Genomic DNA, 16,161 nt, shown 5'->3' with positions numbered 1-16,161 from the left:
TCTGCAGTTGTTAGATTGCCATTTATGTCAGTAGATATAACAAAAACTGACAGAAGTCGAAAGCAGTCCACGAAGTAGAAAACTCATCCCTCCGGAAAGGTCCTAGGCACGGATGGTTTTATGATAGTTTTATCTAGCTAGGTATTTCTCTGTTATTTAAATGATTCCCACCATAGAAGTCCTCGGAAATCATTACTCAGGGCTAGCATAACTAGCAATGAGAGCAGTGTTCTCAGTTTCATGTAGCATAGTCACTTATTTCGCTTTAGTATTTAATTCTTTGCCCACTGGACATTCTGGACATACTGTTGAAGCAGTGGACAACTTTCCAGGTTTGACAGCAAATGGGAAAGTAGCCAAGAGCTCTGAAAATCATTGTTCTCTGTGGTGCTTCTCTGCAGCATCCACTAATAGTGCTTAGGTCCAGGTGAAGTGGTCACTTAGCGTAGGACAGTGGTGCGTAATTATCTGAAGACAGTGATACATGTGGACTCTTTGGCACACAGCTACACTCTGAGGTTTTTTAGAAGCAAGTAAGTCAATATTCCCGAGAGCCATGCGTTTAGAGCTAAATGAAGTTTATGCATGAGCATGAAGGGGAGGGGAGGAAAACTTAGCTTCTTCCTCTTCTCCCGCATCCAGAGCGCTGCCAGTTCCCGAGCCGTTAGGGAATTCTGTAGTGTAAGCCTTGGCTTTTCCCTTTGCCAGCTTGGGATTGATTCTCAGGTGTGCCTCCAGGTGCAGTCCCATTTTTACATTTGGTTTAGTAAGACTTCAAGAAGAAGACGGGATCAGTACCTGTGTTCAGTTCACCATCTCTACCTGGAAGCCTAGGTCACCTTATCACGGTGGATGCCAAGGAGTAAGTTTGGATGCTTTTCCCAAAGGCAAAAAAAAAAAAAAAGTAAATGAGACAGTTTAATAATTAAGCCTTACCTTCAGCAGTTTCCTCTTCTCTCACCTTCTTGCGTTAGAGGAACTCCTGCCAAAGTCCTACTGTATAAGTGTCGTGCTCTTATGAATTTATATTTCTGAGTTGGAATTCTTTGCTTTTCTTTCCATTGTGGAACAAGTCCAAGCCTTGTGAACTATACATCTATATTTTCTCCCACAAAATGTATTGACAGCCATTTATATACATATGTATTTTTGAGACATCTGTAAAATACATAAAAGGGCAGAATATGTTAAAATTCTATAAAGTGGTATAAAGTAATTTTGGAGTTCAAAAGAGGGCTAAATTATTTAGTGCAGGAGATCAGGGATGACTTTGTGAAGGAAGTAGCATTTGAGCTAAACCCCAAAGCAGACACTCCTACTGGCTAGGCAGAAGTAAGGAGGAAGGCGAGGGCATTCCAGGCAGAGGGAGTAGCATAAACATCAGTAAGGTGTTGGGAGATGATAGCGCTTCTTTTTGGAGAATGGTAAGTAATACAGTTTGGCTGGAACAAAGAACTGGTTGTAGAGATCGTATCTCCAATGTCAGTCATCATTCCAAAGACTGTGCAGTGTTGTTGAAGCTTTTTGAGTGAGATCGCAGGAATAATTGTGGAATCTTAGGTGGGAGTGACTAGAGGCAGGAATACTTTGAAGTCAAGAGACTTCAAGGAATCTTTTGAAGGAAATTAGGATCCAAACTATAGGTCCAGGAGGAAGTGATAGGAAGGGAAGGTAGGGATGGTAGAGGTATAGAGGAGGTAGAATTCACAGGACCTTACAGTCAAATGTGGAAGAATCAGGAAGAGAGGGTATTAAGGATGATTCTGAGGTTTTTGAGCTTGGGAAAATATTGTGCATCTAACAAATAGGGGAATGAGGAGGGACATGTCTGACGGAAGATGCTAAGTTCAGTTTTGACTATGTTAAGTTTGAGGCGTTTCAGGTACTAGGAGAATATCCAGGTAGAGGTACTCCATAAACACTTAAAAATGTGGGTCCTAGTGTTTATGAGAGGTGGAAAGATTAGAAATGCAGATTCATGGATCATCCAAGTTGAGGTGATGGGTAACATGAAATATTAATCAGTTGCTGAGGGAAAAACTAAAGGGATTGAAGAAATCAAAAATACAACCATATTTAGAAGCACAAGGGTAAAGAAATATGGGAAGATAATCAGGATAAAGCAGTGCCATAGAAGCCGAGGCTGAATGTGACGGAACCCCAAGATAACTGTTGTTTAAACAAGATAGGAGTCCAGGGCTAGCATGGCAGTTCATGATTGTCAAGGAGCCAGTCTCTTTCTGCCATCTCATGGTTCAGGGTGACTATTCAAGATCATGCTGTCAGGACAGGAAGGAAGAAAGGGGAGGAAGGAGGGCGCTTCACAGATAGCTCTCAAAAGGTGCGCGTACTACTTATAACCCATTGGCCAGAATTTGGTCATGTGGCTATGCCTAACTACAGAGACGTTGGGAAGTGTAATCTTAATGTAGGTGGCTGTGAGCCAATTGAAAAAAGTCCTATGACCAAGGAAGAAGGGGAGAGTGAGTCCCAGGGATAACTGGTAAACTGGTAACTGAGAAGACTCAGTCAGTTGTTTCTTGAGTATTCAGCGGGGCTCAACATTCCAGCAACTGGAGAAGAGAAAGCAAATGGTCGTGAATACCCAGTGTTGGAACTGGCAGAAGATCAAGGGAAACAGAGATGTCAAGTGTGCTGTTAAATTAGACACGGTTAAGTATCATGGCTGGTCGGAAAGTGAGCCAAGCAGAGCTGGTATAGTGAATAGGGAAATTTGGGGGGCCAGAGGTCCAACAACAGGGAGTAAACAGACTGTCCAAGAGAAATTTAAGGAAATGGGGGAGCTGTAAGGTAATCGGAACCAAGTCAGGGTAGAACAGCCCTGAGTCCCAAAGCTGGGCTGTAGCCGATGGGGGCTGCAGTGGGTAGAGACGGGTCCTGACCTGAAGATTCTTCACTGCGCTGCTACATGTCACCCTGCACCAAATTTGCAAGACTACTAGACCTTCCCTGCCAGTGGAGTTTTCTACTGTCTAATTTATAGGGCCACTTAGAAGAAACCAGTCTCCTTTTACAGAGTTCGGGAGAAAGGAAACCAGCCTGTGTGTGCAGCGTGAGCGTGAAGAGCAGTTCGGAAATGGTTGTAAATGAAGAATGATGATAATGATAGCAGCTACCGTTTAATGAATGCTTCTCAGGGGCGGCCATGTGCTGAGTCCATGGTCGCTGATTAGGTCATTGTGTATCTTATGACAAATCTTCCGGGTGGGGGCTATTTTTATCACCGTGTAGTAGATGAGGAAGAAGTTGGGTGTTAGAGCTGGGTCTTAAGCCCTAGTCTGGCTGAATCCAAAGCCTGTTTAGCCATGAGCTTGAACTGTTTTTATCCAGGGCCCTGCTGCTCTTCACATTCTTAACACTGTAGAAGTGGAAGATTCGTTTACCTAATTGCAATCAAATCATAGTAATTCTCAGTCCTAGAGAACGTACCCCAGTTTTGCTTTGCTTTGCTTTCCTTTCCTTTCTTTCTTTCTTTTTTTTTTTAGAACCAGAGAGAAAGAAATCACAGGGCTGGGACCATAAGTTGGGCTTCCCGAGTCTCCCAGTCCAGGTCTCTGTTTCTCTGATTGCCATGGGCCAGAGAATGGACTCTAGGTCTTCTTGTCTTATCAGATCACAGTTGCCAGCAAGTGTCTGCGTAACCTAGTCAGCACCTGCCTTCTGAGGAGAACATGGGGGGGACTCTCCACAAATAGCCATGTACGTAGGAGTTCTCCTGGACACACATGGTTTCTGGTGCTCATTGTGTTGACCGGAGAGTTGGAGGGTTCCAGGCCTTACAGAACAAAAAGAGCAGAACAGTCTGGGTAACTGGAGTAACCTTCTCTGGGTTGGAGGGTTGATTTGACTTAGCAAATTCTCACACAAACCACAGTTTTTAGCCCTAATCTAAACAGACAGAAACTGTGACTGAAAATGTGTAAATGTTAAAATATTATTATTCAAAAGCCCTTGAGATCCCTGTGGATCGTCGTCATCAGCATTAAAATGCAGCACGGAAGACCCCTTGCTTCAGCAGCTCACAGGGTAAAAGGAAAATGAACACCCAGAGTGAATAAAGATTGAAAGTTGAAGGGGCTGGGAATTAGCATGCTGGTGCGTGCTGCTCAGTGGAGCAGCTGGCCTTGATCTACGGGGAGAGTAAGGAAACAGCTGTCTCTGTGTCCTAGCCCCTTGTTTCTCTTCTACAAGGGCAGGTTGTGGGGAGTGCTAACAGCAGTGCGGGAGGAGGATTGGAAGCTGTATGTTTCTAAGGGGGCAGTGCAGTGATTCCCAGTCAGAGGGAAAGCCTCAGGCCTGACGGTTCTTTTCTGTGAGTCCAAGAGTCCATGAGTGCCCAGGCACAAGGTTCATGGCTCTGCTTTTTAAGTGTGTTTCCACTAAACATTAAGCCTGTCAAGGCTTTACTACTTCTTCAGCGGCCAACTCAGAAGCTGCCTCTTTTGAGACTCCTGGTTCCAAGTAATCACACTTTCCTTCCTGCTCACTGTGCATCTGATTTATACTTTTCTTAAAGCATCTATTAATTTTGGCCTTGAATTCTAGTCATTTCTGTGTATGCTAGTTTCTTCCGATAGCTGGTAAGCCCATTGAGTGGTCAGTGTCTTCAAATCTTGGGTGCCCCTTGAAGGCAGACATTTTGCACCTGCTTGTTGGTGGAATGGGTATTCATAGCCACAGTTCTGGGGCCCATCTCTCACTCCAGCCTTCCCACTGTACTACCTTCTGTCCCTGCCTTCTACTGTCAAGAGTTGCAAGGATAACAAAGGCAATGGATATTCATACGTGTCATGTACGCTGTCTTTGGTGATTTTTCCGACAAACCTGTGAGCAGCCCACCAGCTAGCAGACTAGTTGGTGGGCTCATCTGTGAATGAAGCACTTTGTAGTGGATCCTGTGTGGAGAATAGTAATTGTTAACATCTCTTGAGAGCTGACATGTGCCAGGTGTGGTTCTAAGTGCTTGACACTTATAATTTAATTCTCACAACAATCCTATGAAGTCAGCACTCTCAGGATCCCAGAATTACGGACAAGAGTTCTGGGCGCAGAGAAGTTAAGAATTTGATCAAGAGCTGGCTTGTGACCAGTACATTATATTGTTACCACCTTGTCCCCGAGAGGCCTAATACTATTCTGACTTTACAAGGGACCACTGAGTAGTTCTTTTCCTACTTGTTGATTTGCCAGGATATCTAGCTTAGTCTTGGATATGGTTTTTTTATGGGGAAGAGAACACTAGCTTATTAAGATCCTGAGGATCTTCGATCTTGACAAGCTTTCCAGGCACCAAGGTGTCTTTCCTAGGGAATTGTAATCATAAGTCATGTAATCATAAGAATTCCTTTCTATGATTTCTTTTACTCTATAAAGTATTGGTAGATTGTGTTTTCCCTCATGGGATTATGGCCCTCAGAAATTTTTCCTCTTCATATATTTCCTCCTTCCATAAGTTTCCATTCTTTTTTTCTGCCCACTTCCTTCCCCCGGCATCTGTCTGGTATTGAGCTCTTGGCATGTGTCTCTCTTTCTTCATTGATGGCTAGCATGAATGGGTGGCTGTTAGACAGGGCCTTCATTGTCAGCTCCCACAGCAGCAGTCAGAACATTCTCTGTGGCCTGGGTTCCAAGGTCCACCCAGGCAGCGTGAGCCAGGCTAACTCCCAGTTCTGGATTCCAGTGTTTCTCTTTTGTTGTTGGATTCCCCTCCCTCCCAAAATATTGTGAAATAAGGAGCCAGATGCTGACAAGAAGAAATAGAAGCCCGCATTCCTATTACCAAAGTCCTCTTTTTGTATTCAGATGCAGTCAGAGGAATGGCACCTTGGGCCGGAATCTGTAGGAAACTGCCATGTGGGTATGGTTTGAGAGGTAGCAATTTTGACTCTCCCCATCTGGCTGTCTTAGGTAGTGCCATTGGTCTGAACCACCAGTAGACGGTCATGTGTCATCCTCTCCAGCCCCGCTTTGCAATTCTGCAGGGCAGCTCTGTTCGGGTGCCCAGTTGTCATGCGTGGAATTCAGAGTCCTAAAGTCATGGCTTGCTGGGGCTGAGTTAGGCTGGATGGAACTCTTACATACGCATTTCTTCTTCCCTAGAGCAGTGATTCCAATTGTTCAGTGCTTGTTTAGTGCTCTGGACCTGACCTTTGGGGTATAGGGTTTGTGAGTTAGGGGTATGAAAATCCCAAAGCAGTCAAGTGTAGAGGAAGGAGATGCCAGAGTTCATACTTCTGGCCTCCTGTGGATAAGTAATCAGAGCCATAAAGTGCAGCTGATTGGCTACCCCTTGCAGCCTCAGCAGGCTTGCCAAAAGCTGAACAGACTGTGAAGACTGAACCATTCGTCTTGAGAAAGTGGGGTGAAGGGAACCGTGTCCCTGCTCAGACCACAGGCTGATGGGCTCAATATGAGAACTGGTTGTTGGGATCCTTCCTGCAAGGCTGTCTTGGAAGAACCAGCATTGTGGGTCTTCGGCATGGTGCCTGGGGCAGTGAAGACTGTGTTTTCGTGCACTGTGTTTATCAAAGTGTACCCCTCCTTACCCAAGGACCCTATTCAGTCATGGAATTGAGCTTCCAGGAGCCTTGAGCTGCAGGCACGCTGGTGAGGGAGAGTGGGTGTACGCAGGTGGTAGCAAGAGAAGCACCCAGGCAGGGATCTGCAACAACCCACTAGAGGGAGAAGTTTGCCGTCACAGTGTGGTGGAGACTTGGATTCTCATCACCATTGTAACATAAAAGGGATTTTTAAAGACTTTGCAGTCCATCCTACTTATTTTAGATACTTAAGCCCCATAGGGTGAGATCAGTGACAAGGCCACACAGCTGAAGAGCAGCACAGCCAGGACTAGAGCCAGGTGTTCCGAAAAGCCTAGGTTAACGTCTTCTCCCCCACTACCTTAGACAGGGTAGATTTCTCATGTGTAAAAATAATTGAACTTGGGGCGCCTGAGTGGCTCAGTGGGTTAAGGCCTCTGCCTTCGGCTCAGGTCATGGTCTCAGGGTCCTGGGATTGAGCCCCACATCGGGTTCTCTGCTTGGCAGGGAGCCTGCTTCCCTTCCTCTCTCTCTGCCTGCCTCTCTGCCTCCTTGTGATCTCTGTCTGTAAAAAATAAATAAATAAAATTAAAAAAAAATAATTGAACTTGATCCTTTGGGTTCTAAGACTTGGGAGCTTTGGGCAGACTAGGGAACCATTTTTTATCTATACCGTTGATTCTACTCATAGACATAACGACATTGAATATTAGCTTAGGAATGTGAGCTAGTCCTGGGCGCAGGGTGGTTAAGCTATCCTGCTGATGTTTGTGAAAATCTCTAATGGGTCTGAGGTCACGAAGGGCGAGCCCCTTGGGTGTCCCAGTGTGATACTGATGTTGGATTCTGATTTAGTCAATTATTTATGCCACTCCAGGGCAGAGGTGTTTGGTATCTTGGGTGAGTATACAGTAGTGGTTGGCCTCATGAGCTGGTAGTGTCAGATTTCTAGGCTGTTGAGAAGGTCTTGAGAGAACTGCAAATGTCTCCTGGCATTGACGGATTAGACCATTTTGTTTTCAGTGGATCAACTGAGGTTAAACTTAAACAAATAGGAGCAGCTGGGAGGCTTTGGAAGGAGTGAGATGTGCACATTTTCAAAAAAAAAAAAAGAAAAGAAAAGAAAAGAAAAAAAAAGTCTGTGCTCCCTGAGGAAGGAAGGATGAGGCGTGGAACCCTGCACAACCCCCCTGTGAGGAAGGAAGCGGTTATTTCTCTGCTGTTTTGTTTTGCACGTTTAGTTAAAGAATTCCAGAAGTTGCAGGTTGTGGATCATGACCTCCATTTTTTTCCCCTCTGTTGCTGCTTGCCAGAGGAAGGGGGGGCGGGTGGCTCTAAATAACACTTTGGCCTTTATGGAAATGTATCAGATGTTCCAGGAGTGAGTCTCGCCTGCTCGCTGGCTCGCTTTCTCTCTCCCTCCCTCTCTCTCTCTCTCTCTTTCTTTCTCACTTTTACTCTGTGTTTGCTCTCTGTCTCCTTACTCGTGTCCTTTCTGTAGGATATAGTTAGCACTTCTCGCCTTATATAGCAAGGTCTGGTCGTTAACATTAACAGAAACCTAACAACAGGGAAGGCTGCCAGATAGCATTAATCAGGCCAGTGTTTGGAATTTCATAAATGCTCTGACTTTGGGTACAAATTGAACATTAAGAACAATACGAAACTGTTTTCTTCCTTCCTCTCTCTTCTTCTCTCCCTCTGCCCTCTCTCCAGCCTGTCCAGCTTGCTTCTCTCTCTTTCCCTGTTGTTGAATTCCTCAGCCCTGCCATCCGCTCACTGCATTGGAACTTTGTTGATTTTTGCCACGTTTAATTTTTTATTTCTCTGTCTCTCCGTCCACTCCAAGACCACAGGCGGAGCAGCAGCAGCCGGAGCCAGGACTCTGCGGAGGGGCAGGACGGGCAGGTCCCAGAGCAGTTCTCAGGTCTTCTCCACGGCTCTTCCCCAGTGTGTGAGGTGGGGCAGGACCCTTTCCAGCTGCTCTCTGCCCCTGGTCAGAGCCATCCAGAAGGGTCCCCCACACAGGGTGCCTGTCACGAGGCCAGCATGCAGCTGGAGGAGATGGGTGTGCACGTTCCTGGAGCCTCCCCGCCCAGTGTCCTGGACCAGAGTAAGAGAGCAGGTTACCCGGCTGGCCTGCCCACCACCAACAGCCAATCGCACCCCGAAACTTTGACTCACACGGCATCTCAACACCCTGGTGGTGCTGAGGAAGAAAGAGACCGGAGTGGGGCTAGGAGCCGAGCCCCTCCCACCAGCAAACCCAAAGCTGAACTCAAACTCAGCCGCAGCTTGTCCAAGTCTGACTCTGATCTCCTGACCTGCTCACCCACGGAGGACGCTACAATGGGGAGCCGGAGCGAGTCCTTGTCCAACTGCAGCATCGGGAAGAAGAGGCTGGAGAAGTCGCCCTCCTTTGCCTCGGAGTGGGATGAGGTAAGGCCACGTGATGTCAGAGGGAGCTGGGCTGGCCACAGCCCACCCCGGCTCCCCTGTGCGCCGACTCCTGGGACCAAGACATGTGGGCCAGGCTTGCCCTGGTTCCTTTGCACTGTGACCAGAGTGTTTCTGACAGCCATGACGAGGCAAGCCCCAAGTTGCCAGGCAGGGGATCCCATTGCCCAGATGGCAGAGGATAAGTCCCTTCATGGTTAAACTGGAGGGTGGTGGCCCCAAGCAGAGCTGTTCTGAGGGAGAGGCAGTTCCTAAAAATGACATGCTGTTTGGAAATATTTGGATCCCCTTAGCCACCATCCAGGGAGTCGTGCTTACCCTGGAGATTCTTACGAAGAGCCAGAAAACTTTGCGTCTTCAGGAGGAAGAGGGAAGACTCAGGGTCAGCTAGGAGGGGGTCGGGGGTGGGCTTTGGGAGAAGCTGCTGAAAGGGGATCAGAGGGGGTTTTTCTGTTCGCCGCTCCTCAGTGACTGTTCCTGCTGTATTCCCCTGGAAGACCAAACGCCTCTCCCAGCAGAAGCATTCCACCCGGCCCACATTCCCGGGCTGGTGAGGCAGAGGGCTAGGTGGTTGGAAAAACAGAGAGATTAAAGAAGAGAGAACATTGGGAGTCTGAGGTCCAGGTTAACTTGCATAACCACTGTTCTAGAATAGTTAGAAATATGTACCCGAATATTTTTCAGTGACCTGTGACATGTCTTGCTGGGCACAAGAATGTGTTTCTCAAAGATTGGTAAACACCCAGAGAATGTTAAAGTTCTACCCTTGCAGGCTTCTTGTGGAGAGAGAGCTGCCTTTGAAGGGAACTGGGTCTGTCTCCCAGGAACATTTTCAAGAGATCAATTTAGCTCACAAAGAGGAGGGGAATGGTGCAGCTGACGCACCCGTTTGAGTGATCTGTAGACTAAATGCCATACCCAAGTCTACTCAGGTTGCAGCTGCAAAGTTATAGAAACCAAAGTGAATCCCATTCCGGGCGTGGGAACGGGGTGGGGGCAATTCCTACAGCACTCGTATCTCCAGATAAGATGAGCTTAAGAACTCTTGTGTAGTCGGGACCGAAGAATTCTGTGCAGTAGGAAGTTTTCACTGGTTCAGAAACCAAGATGGAGTGGGTGAGCCTGGATTAGACGCTAGACCACTTAAAGGAAAATCAGTTTGAGTGACAGAGCTCCTGGCCCATGGGAGACTACCCACTAGGGTCTGTGTGTTTGTAGGAACGTGTGCTTTGCCTTTGCTTTTCAAAACACACAACATATGGGGCCCTGGGTGGCTCAGTGGGTTAAGCCTCTGCCTTCGGCTCAAGTCATGATCTCAGGGTCCTGGGATCGAGCCTGCATCCTGCTACCTGCCCAGCGGGGAGCCTACTTCCCCCTCTCTCTGCCTGCCTCTCTGCCTACTTATGATCTCTCTTTCTCTCTCTGTCAAATTAATAAATAAAATCTTAAAAAAAAACCACACAACACAGAGTTTTACTCATTTACAGTCAAGGATAGGATAAGGCAGTTCGCAAGTAAGAGAAGTGCTGTGTGCTCTGAAATGGGAGGAGGGGCAGATGGAGGAAAAACATCAGTGGGGGTGGGGAGGGTGGAGACGGAGGGTAGGAGGGGACTTCAGGAAAGATCCCAGAGACTTGGAATGAAAGAACCAAATGTTTTGGGGAAAACCGGATTTAAGCTAGGGGATGAAGAAAGGGCACTCGTGGAGAGAATAGTGTGAGGGAAGTTGTGGAACTGGAGAAGCTTAGGTCATTTGGTTTCTGTAGGTAGAGTTCATATAGGGGAGCATAAGGAGTAACGGTGCGGGGAGGGGGTAGCGCCTAGCTGGCTCAGTCAGTGGAGCGTGTGACTCTTGATCTCAGGGTTTTAAGTTTGAGCCCCACGTTGGGTGTAAAGATTGCTTAAGATATAAAATCTTCAAAAGAGATAGGGTAGAGAGATTGGGATTACATAGTGGGCTGAACACGAGGCTGAGAAGCGAGTGAGTGGTTTGATAGCAAGGCAGTATCTCAGAATCCTTCAAATGGTCTGGCAGACAGCTTTACCAGTCTAATGAATTACCTCTTCTTTTTGGTTCCATTTCCCCAGCGTACCTTGCACCCAAGAGGTCGATAGTGCCAGGTGATTGGCCGCAGGATTTCCATGCTCTGTTAACACACATCACGGCCAGCTGGTCCCATGGCCTCCACCATTTCCTCCTGGAGGAGAAACACAAAGTCACTGAAGCACGGCCCAGCGTCACTGAAGTGGGCTGTTCGGACTAACGCACTAGTTGTCTCTTGGCCCTTTAGCTGTAGGAGGTTCATATGTTCCTGTTTTGTTGCAGGTAGAGCTTGCAGGTGGCTACCGTGAACCCTGGGGCTGCTTGAGGTCTGGGTGTCCTGGGCCAGTCTGTGATGTGACTGAATGACCGGAAGCACTGTTGCACTTTAGATTTGAAAACCTAAGGGAACTGAGCCCTTATTGGAAGGAATTCAGAAGATTGAGATTTGCTCGTTTGGAGATGATTCACAGGACCCTTCATGCGTGATCCTTCATCATTGTTTTTGAGTCATATTATACATGGTTTTCATGGTTACCTCTGTCGAAAGAGAAACTTCAGAAGTGTTTCCTCCAGTGGTTGGCCCTAGAGCCAGGCCTTTGGCAGACTTTGCTAGAACGGGTCATTAGTTAATGGCTGCTCCCCACCCCACCCCTGACAGGTGCCTGAAGACTTCTGTGCCGTATCTTGCGCTTGATTTCTTTTCTTTGTCATCACTTGATCCCCAGGAGGTTGGGGAAAGCTGCTCTGAAGGAGCTTGGGTCCAGCTCAGCTCCTCACTGTGGGGCCAGGGCAGCTGTGATCTCGATGCAGACGAACGTGCGGGCCAGTCTGCCAGGCCGCTCCTAGAAGGCAGTGCAGGCTAACGTGCAGGGCTCAGGCTCCAGAGTCAGCAGACCCAGCTCCGAGCCCCAGCTCCACCATCCACTCTTCCTTGTCACAAGAGTGGCCTTGGGAAGCCTCAGCATTGTTAGTGGTACTTGTGAAATAGGCAGTCAGGTCTGTGTTTCAGAGGCGTGGGTTTTTTTGTTTGTTTGTTTTTTGTTTTTTTGTGGTTAGACATGTGTTTAACTGCCTAGCCCAGTCCCTGCTATGCATAAAGTATTGAATAAATGGTAACTATTCCCATTATTATTGTGCCTGGAGCTTTGGAGAATGGGAACTGAGGCACAGAGTGTCTTCTTCAGAACTTAAGAAAGGCAGAACTTTGGGGGGCTTGTCTGGTGCTGGTGAAGTGACAGGGAAGCCGTGGCATTCAGGCCCCTCACCTGGTGAGGTCCTGCGTGACCCTGGCCCACCCCAGGGACAGAAGAGCCTGCCCAGCCGGAAAGGGAGGGCAGTAGCCGCCCCCCGCCCCCACTGTCCACCGCTTTGCTCTTTGAGAAATTCATGAAGCTTCCTGCTAACTCTGGGAGAGGAGAGAAGTTGGAGCGAAATCTGCGGCTCTCTCTACTGTTTATTTTTCAAATGTATTCTATATCATGGCCAACGTTGGCTAATTGATGGGCTGCTTGTCAGGGCTGTCGTTCTGTAGCTGGGGGACGTGCACAGCTAGCAGACTGGGAGTTGCTTTTTCCAAATACAGACCGCTCCTTACAGGTGCTTTGTGCCGCCCTTGGTGATTCCCCAGAACGAGAGGACTTAGGAAAGTTGGCCTGATTAAGGGGAACCTCTGAGATGGCATCCGTTATGATACTAGGATTCTCCCTAGTTTCCATTAGATTTTTAGTAGCAAAAAATAATAATAATAATTTACTTTGAAAAGTGCTCCGCCTAAGAGGAGATCAAAATCCAAACTTCAGTAGATGCTTTCTCTGTTCACCAGTCAAAAATCAAAGCACTCCTTGTTATCTTGGTGATGCCTAATAGAAGAGGGGCATAACAGAAGGTAAATTGGACAGCTGTCCATCAGTACAACTTTAAAAATATATAGATTAGGAATGGGAAAATCACCTACATCTCTCTACAGGTTAGCCTCTGTTAACATTTGACGTGTATCCAAATTTGGGGTCTGAGTGTATTTACCAATTTATAATTTCTGTCTTACCAGTTATGGCAACATCCATAAGACCTGGATTCAGACCTGAGTTGTGAAAGGCACAGTGTGGTGGTGTGTGGCTGTGTCAGAGGGCCGGTTTATTCGTTGGTGTTGAAGCTGTCTTCCAGGTCCCTCCCTGTCGGACACCTTGCAGGGTATCTTCCGTCTGCCCTTAGGCATGTTCCCTCTCCTCTACCTGCCTGTGCGCCCCAGAATGCTCATCTGTGTGGCCTGCATTGCGAGGCCAAAGGAATCCTGGGTTGGCTGTGTCCCCTCCTGAAAGACCAGCTCTCCTGTGAGGGACCTTTCCCTAAAGCTTCTGTCTGTGGGTTCTGGTAACCAGTCCCTCCCCTGGATGCTTCCAGCCTGGGGCTCCTGGCTGTGAGTCCCTCTCCTTACTTGTTGATCTCTCTGTACCCTGTCCAAATGTGTATAAATAATCCCCTTATTAAGCTCCTTCGGTTGCCCGGTGTGCATGTGCCGTCTTTTTCCCGAGGGGACCCTGAGCCATACGGACATTTTGTAGTACTATTTCTATCCAGCGCAGGCCAGCCTAGATGGCCGTGTGCTGGAGCAATAAACACAGCTTGTGCATGTAAATTGTAAATTTATCTTCATTTGCAGACGAGCCAGAGGTGTGGATATCCAGGGTGCTAAGAAGCAGGAGAAATTGATCATCTAACTTGAAGCCTCTCCCATGTAGGAAGCCTATTCTCTTTTCTAGAGCTGGCGGTACGTCAGTGTCTCAGCTGTGTGCCCCAGAACCACCATCTCCTGGATGCATTTCCATCCCATCTCTGCGCTGTGGGGTGCACTCACAAGGGCACGCAGCAGCAATTAACGCCTGAATTAAATACCTCCTAAGAAGAACAAAAATAACCTTCTGGTCAGATTGTGGCTTGAATGTATGGCGTCTTTGGGGTCAGATAGGTCTCTCCCCTAGCTGCCTTTGAATGAAATTGAAATTTATGAAAGACAAAAACCGCAGAAGGCTGCTTGTCTACTTAGCATAAATATTTGAGTAATTTAAAACTTGGCTGAAGGCTTAAATGATAAATTTGTGTTTTGTAATCAGTTTTTATAAATATTAAACAAGTGGGAAATGGGTAAAGAGCAGGGATGCGTGCTTTGTGTGCATTTTGTATGAACTGAGAATAATTTCTGGCCAGGGTTTTGGGGCACGGTCCTGTTCCACCTGAAATGAATGGTAGCTGAGAGGGGACCCTTGGCTCTGGGATCCCTCAGTGAGCAGTGAAGTGGCAGCAGCACGGAGGGCACCCTTCCAGGCCCAAGCGCCCTGTCCCAGGCACCCCACCCTTCCGGGTGCGCTGTCCAGTTGGAGGCATGATGTCATCAAGAGAAGAGCTGATTGGTTCAACTCCACAGAGGCTTGGGTTGCTTTTAACCCTTGTGGGTTGGGTGTGCTAGAAGAATGGCCTCTGCTGTAAAATAATGAGAGGGGAGCTTGAGTTTGTGCTGACAGTGGCTAAACTTTCCCCACCACAGTCTGCAGTTTGTCTTGTTCTTTATCATAGAAACAAGCATACTGTGTAGTCTTTCTGGCTGAGCATGGCCAGCCCACTCTAGACAAGAATGTGAGGGGCGCCTGGGTGGCTCAGTGGGTTAAAGCCTCTGCCTTCAGCTCAGGTCATGTTTCCAGGGTCCTGGGCTTGAGCCCCACATCGGACTCTCTGTTCAGCAGGGAGCCTGCTTCCTCCTCTCTCTCTCTCTCTCTCTCTCTCTCTGCCTGCCTCTCTGCCTACTTGTGATCTGTCAAATAAATAAATAAAATCTTAAAAAAAAAAAAAAGAATGTGATACACTCCTACCCCTGGGGACAAATCAGGCGTGGAACGTCTGTTTCGTTGTTGCCCCTGTATACACAGGAGTCACAACTTTTGTCCTAGAACCTCGAAGTTTCCCTTGGTTTTAAGTGGCCTGTTAAGATTGAGGGCGGTTTTTTTTTTTTTTTAAATTCCAGTATTTTAAAAAGAATCTCCATTTATAGGCAGTCCAGAAGAAACAGATTTGCCTTCCTCTCTGGTAAATCCAAGGGATTTTGGTTAGCCCTGATTTAAAAAGATGCATATGGGCATTTCCATGGCCTTGACGCTGACAGAACCCCATACACAGCATTATGAATAAGCCAGTGTTCGTCCTGGCTCTGTAGTTAGTGAGGAGAGGCCTGGTGTTCTTGACCCCTGCCACACCCCACCAGACAGTCCTTGGTGACATCATGCCTCCCAGTGGACGGCGTGCCAGCAAGGGCGGCGTGGCTGGCACCCGGCCAGGAAGGGCGCCCTCCCTGCCACTCCCTCTTTACTTTGCGTGGGGTTCCGGGGGACCTGGCTATTATGGTCCCTGTCCACATCTCCCTGCTTCCCTCTCCTCTCTAGCTTTCTTCCTGGCTGCTTTCCTACCTCTTTACTCCTCCTGCTTTTCTTTTCATTTCCTTTTCTCCCCTTTGCTCGTTCCTCCCTGTTCTCTGTGCTCTTTCCTGGCTTTTTACTTCCTAGGTACTTTCATTTACTTTTCTTTTCCTCCTTTTCCTTCCTGGTGGCATCAAGGAGAGGTTTTTCTGATAGCCTTTCCTCAGCCTTCTCTGCCTGAAGGGTTTTTTCTTTTTCTTTTGTCTTTTAAACCTCTCACCCGTGTTCATTTGTTGTTACATTCTCCAGAGCATTTTACTGCTTGTGGTCTTAGCTTGCTTCCTCACCCCCATGCCACCCATCCACACTTTCTGCCCCCTGTCCTTTCAGAAACAGCCTGGTTCCACTTAGCCCCATCAGCACAGCACCATCAAGGACCAGGTAGGGATTTTGTGGTATTTGTGAAATTTTGCCAGAAGATGAGAACTTCCCATCTTGACTCATTTTTGTTTCCTTACATTTTGTTGTTTTCAAACGCCAGACCAAAAACTTGGGTGCCAGTGGATCTCAGTGAATATATGAGGAGAATTTGATCTTTAATGACAGTGCATATAGATGCCAAGAATCACAGGAACATTTTCTGGGACATTCTTTTTATGTACTTTGCTTCTGGTTTTGTATGTCGTCCTTCTTTTCT

The 16,161-nt window shown here is 47.4% G+C and overlaps 1 protein-coding gene across 6 annotated transcripts in view; it reads left to right on the top strand.

The window, feature by feature from the left end:
- Positions 1 to 16,161, top strand: part of ANKS1A (ankyrin repeat and sterile alpha motif domain containing 1A) — a gene marked incomplete at its 3' end in the record, with an annotated part of 176,938 nt that overhangs the window by 98,054 nt on the left and 62,723 nt on the right. For all 6 annotated transcript variants that reach the window (XM_080806335.1, XM_080806333.1, XM_080806334.1 and 3 more), the window contains one exon: positions 8,410 to 8,999. In XM_080806335.1, the coding sequence (XP_080662461.1) occupies positions 8,410 to 8,999 (590 nt within the window). The remainder of the gene's footprint in view (positions 1 to 8,409; positions 9,000 to 16,161) is intronic.

The sequence above is a fragment of the Martes martes genome (genome assembly GCF_963455335.1).
Source record: "Martes martes genome assembly, chromosome: 6".
Classification (NCBI taxonomy): Eukaryota; Metazoa; Chordata; class Mammalia; order Carnivora; family Mustelidae; genus Martes; species Martes martes.
Note: the sequence above shows the minus strand (reverse complement) of the source record. Positions and strands in the feature narration are given on the sequence as shown.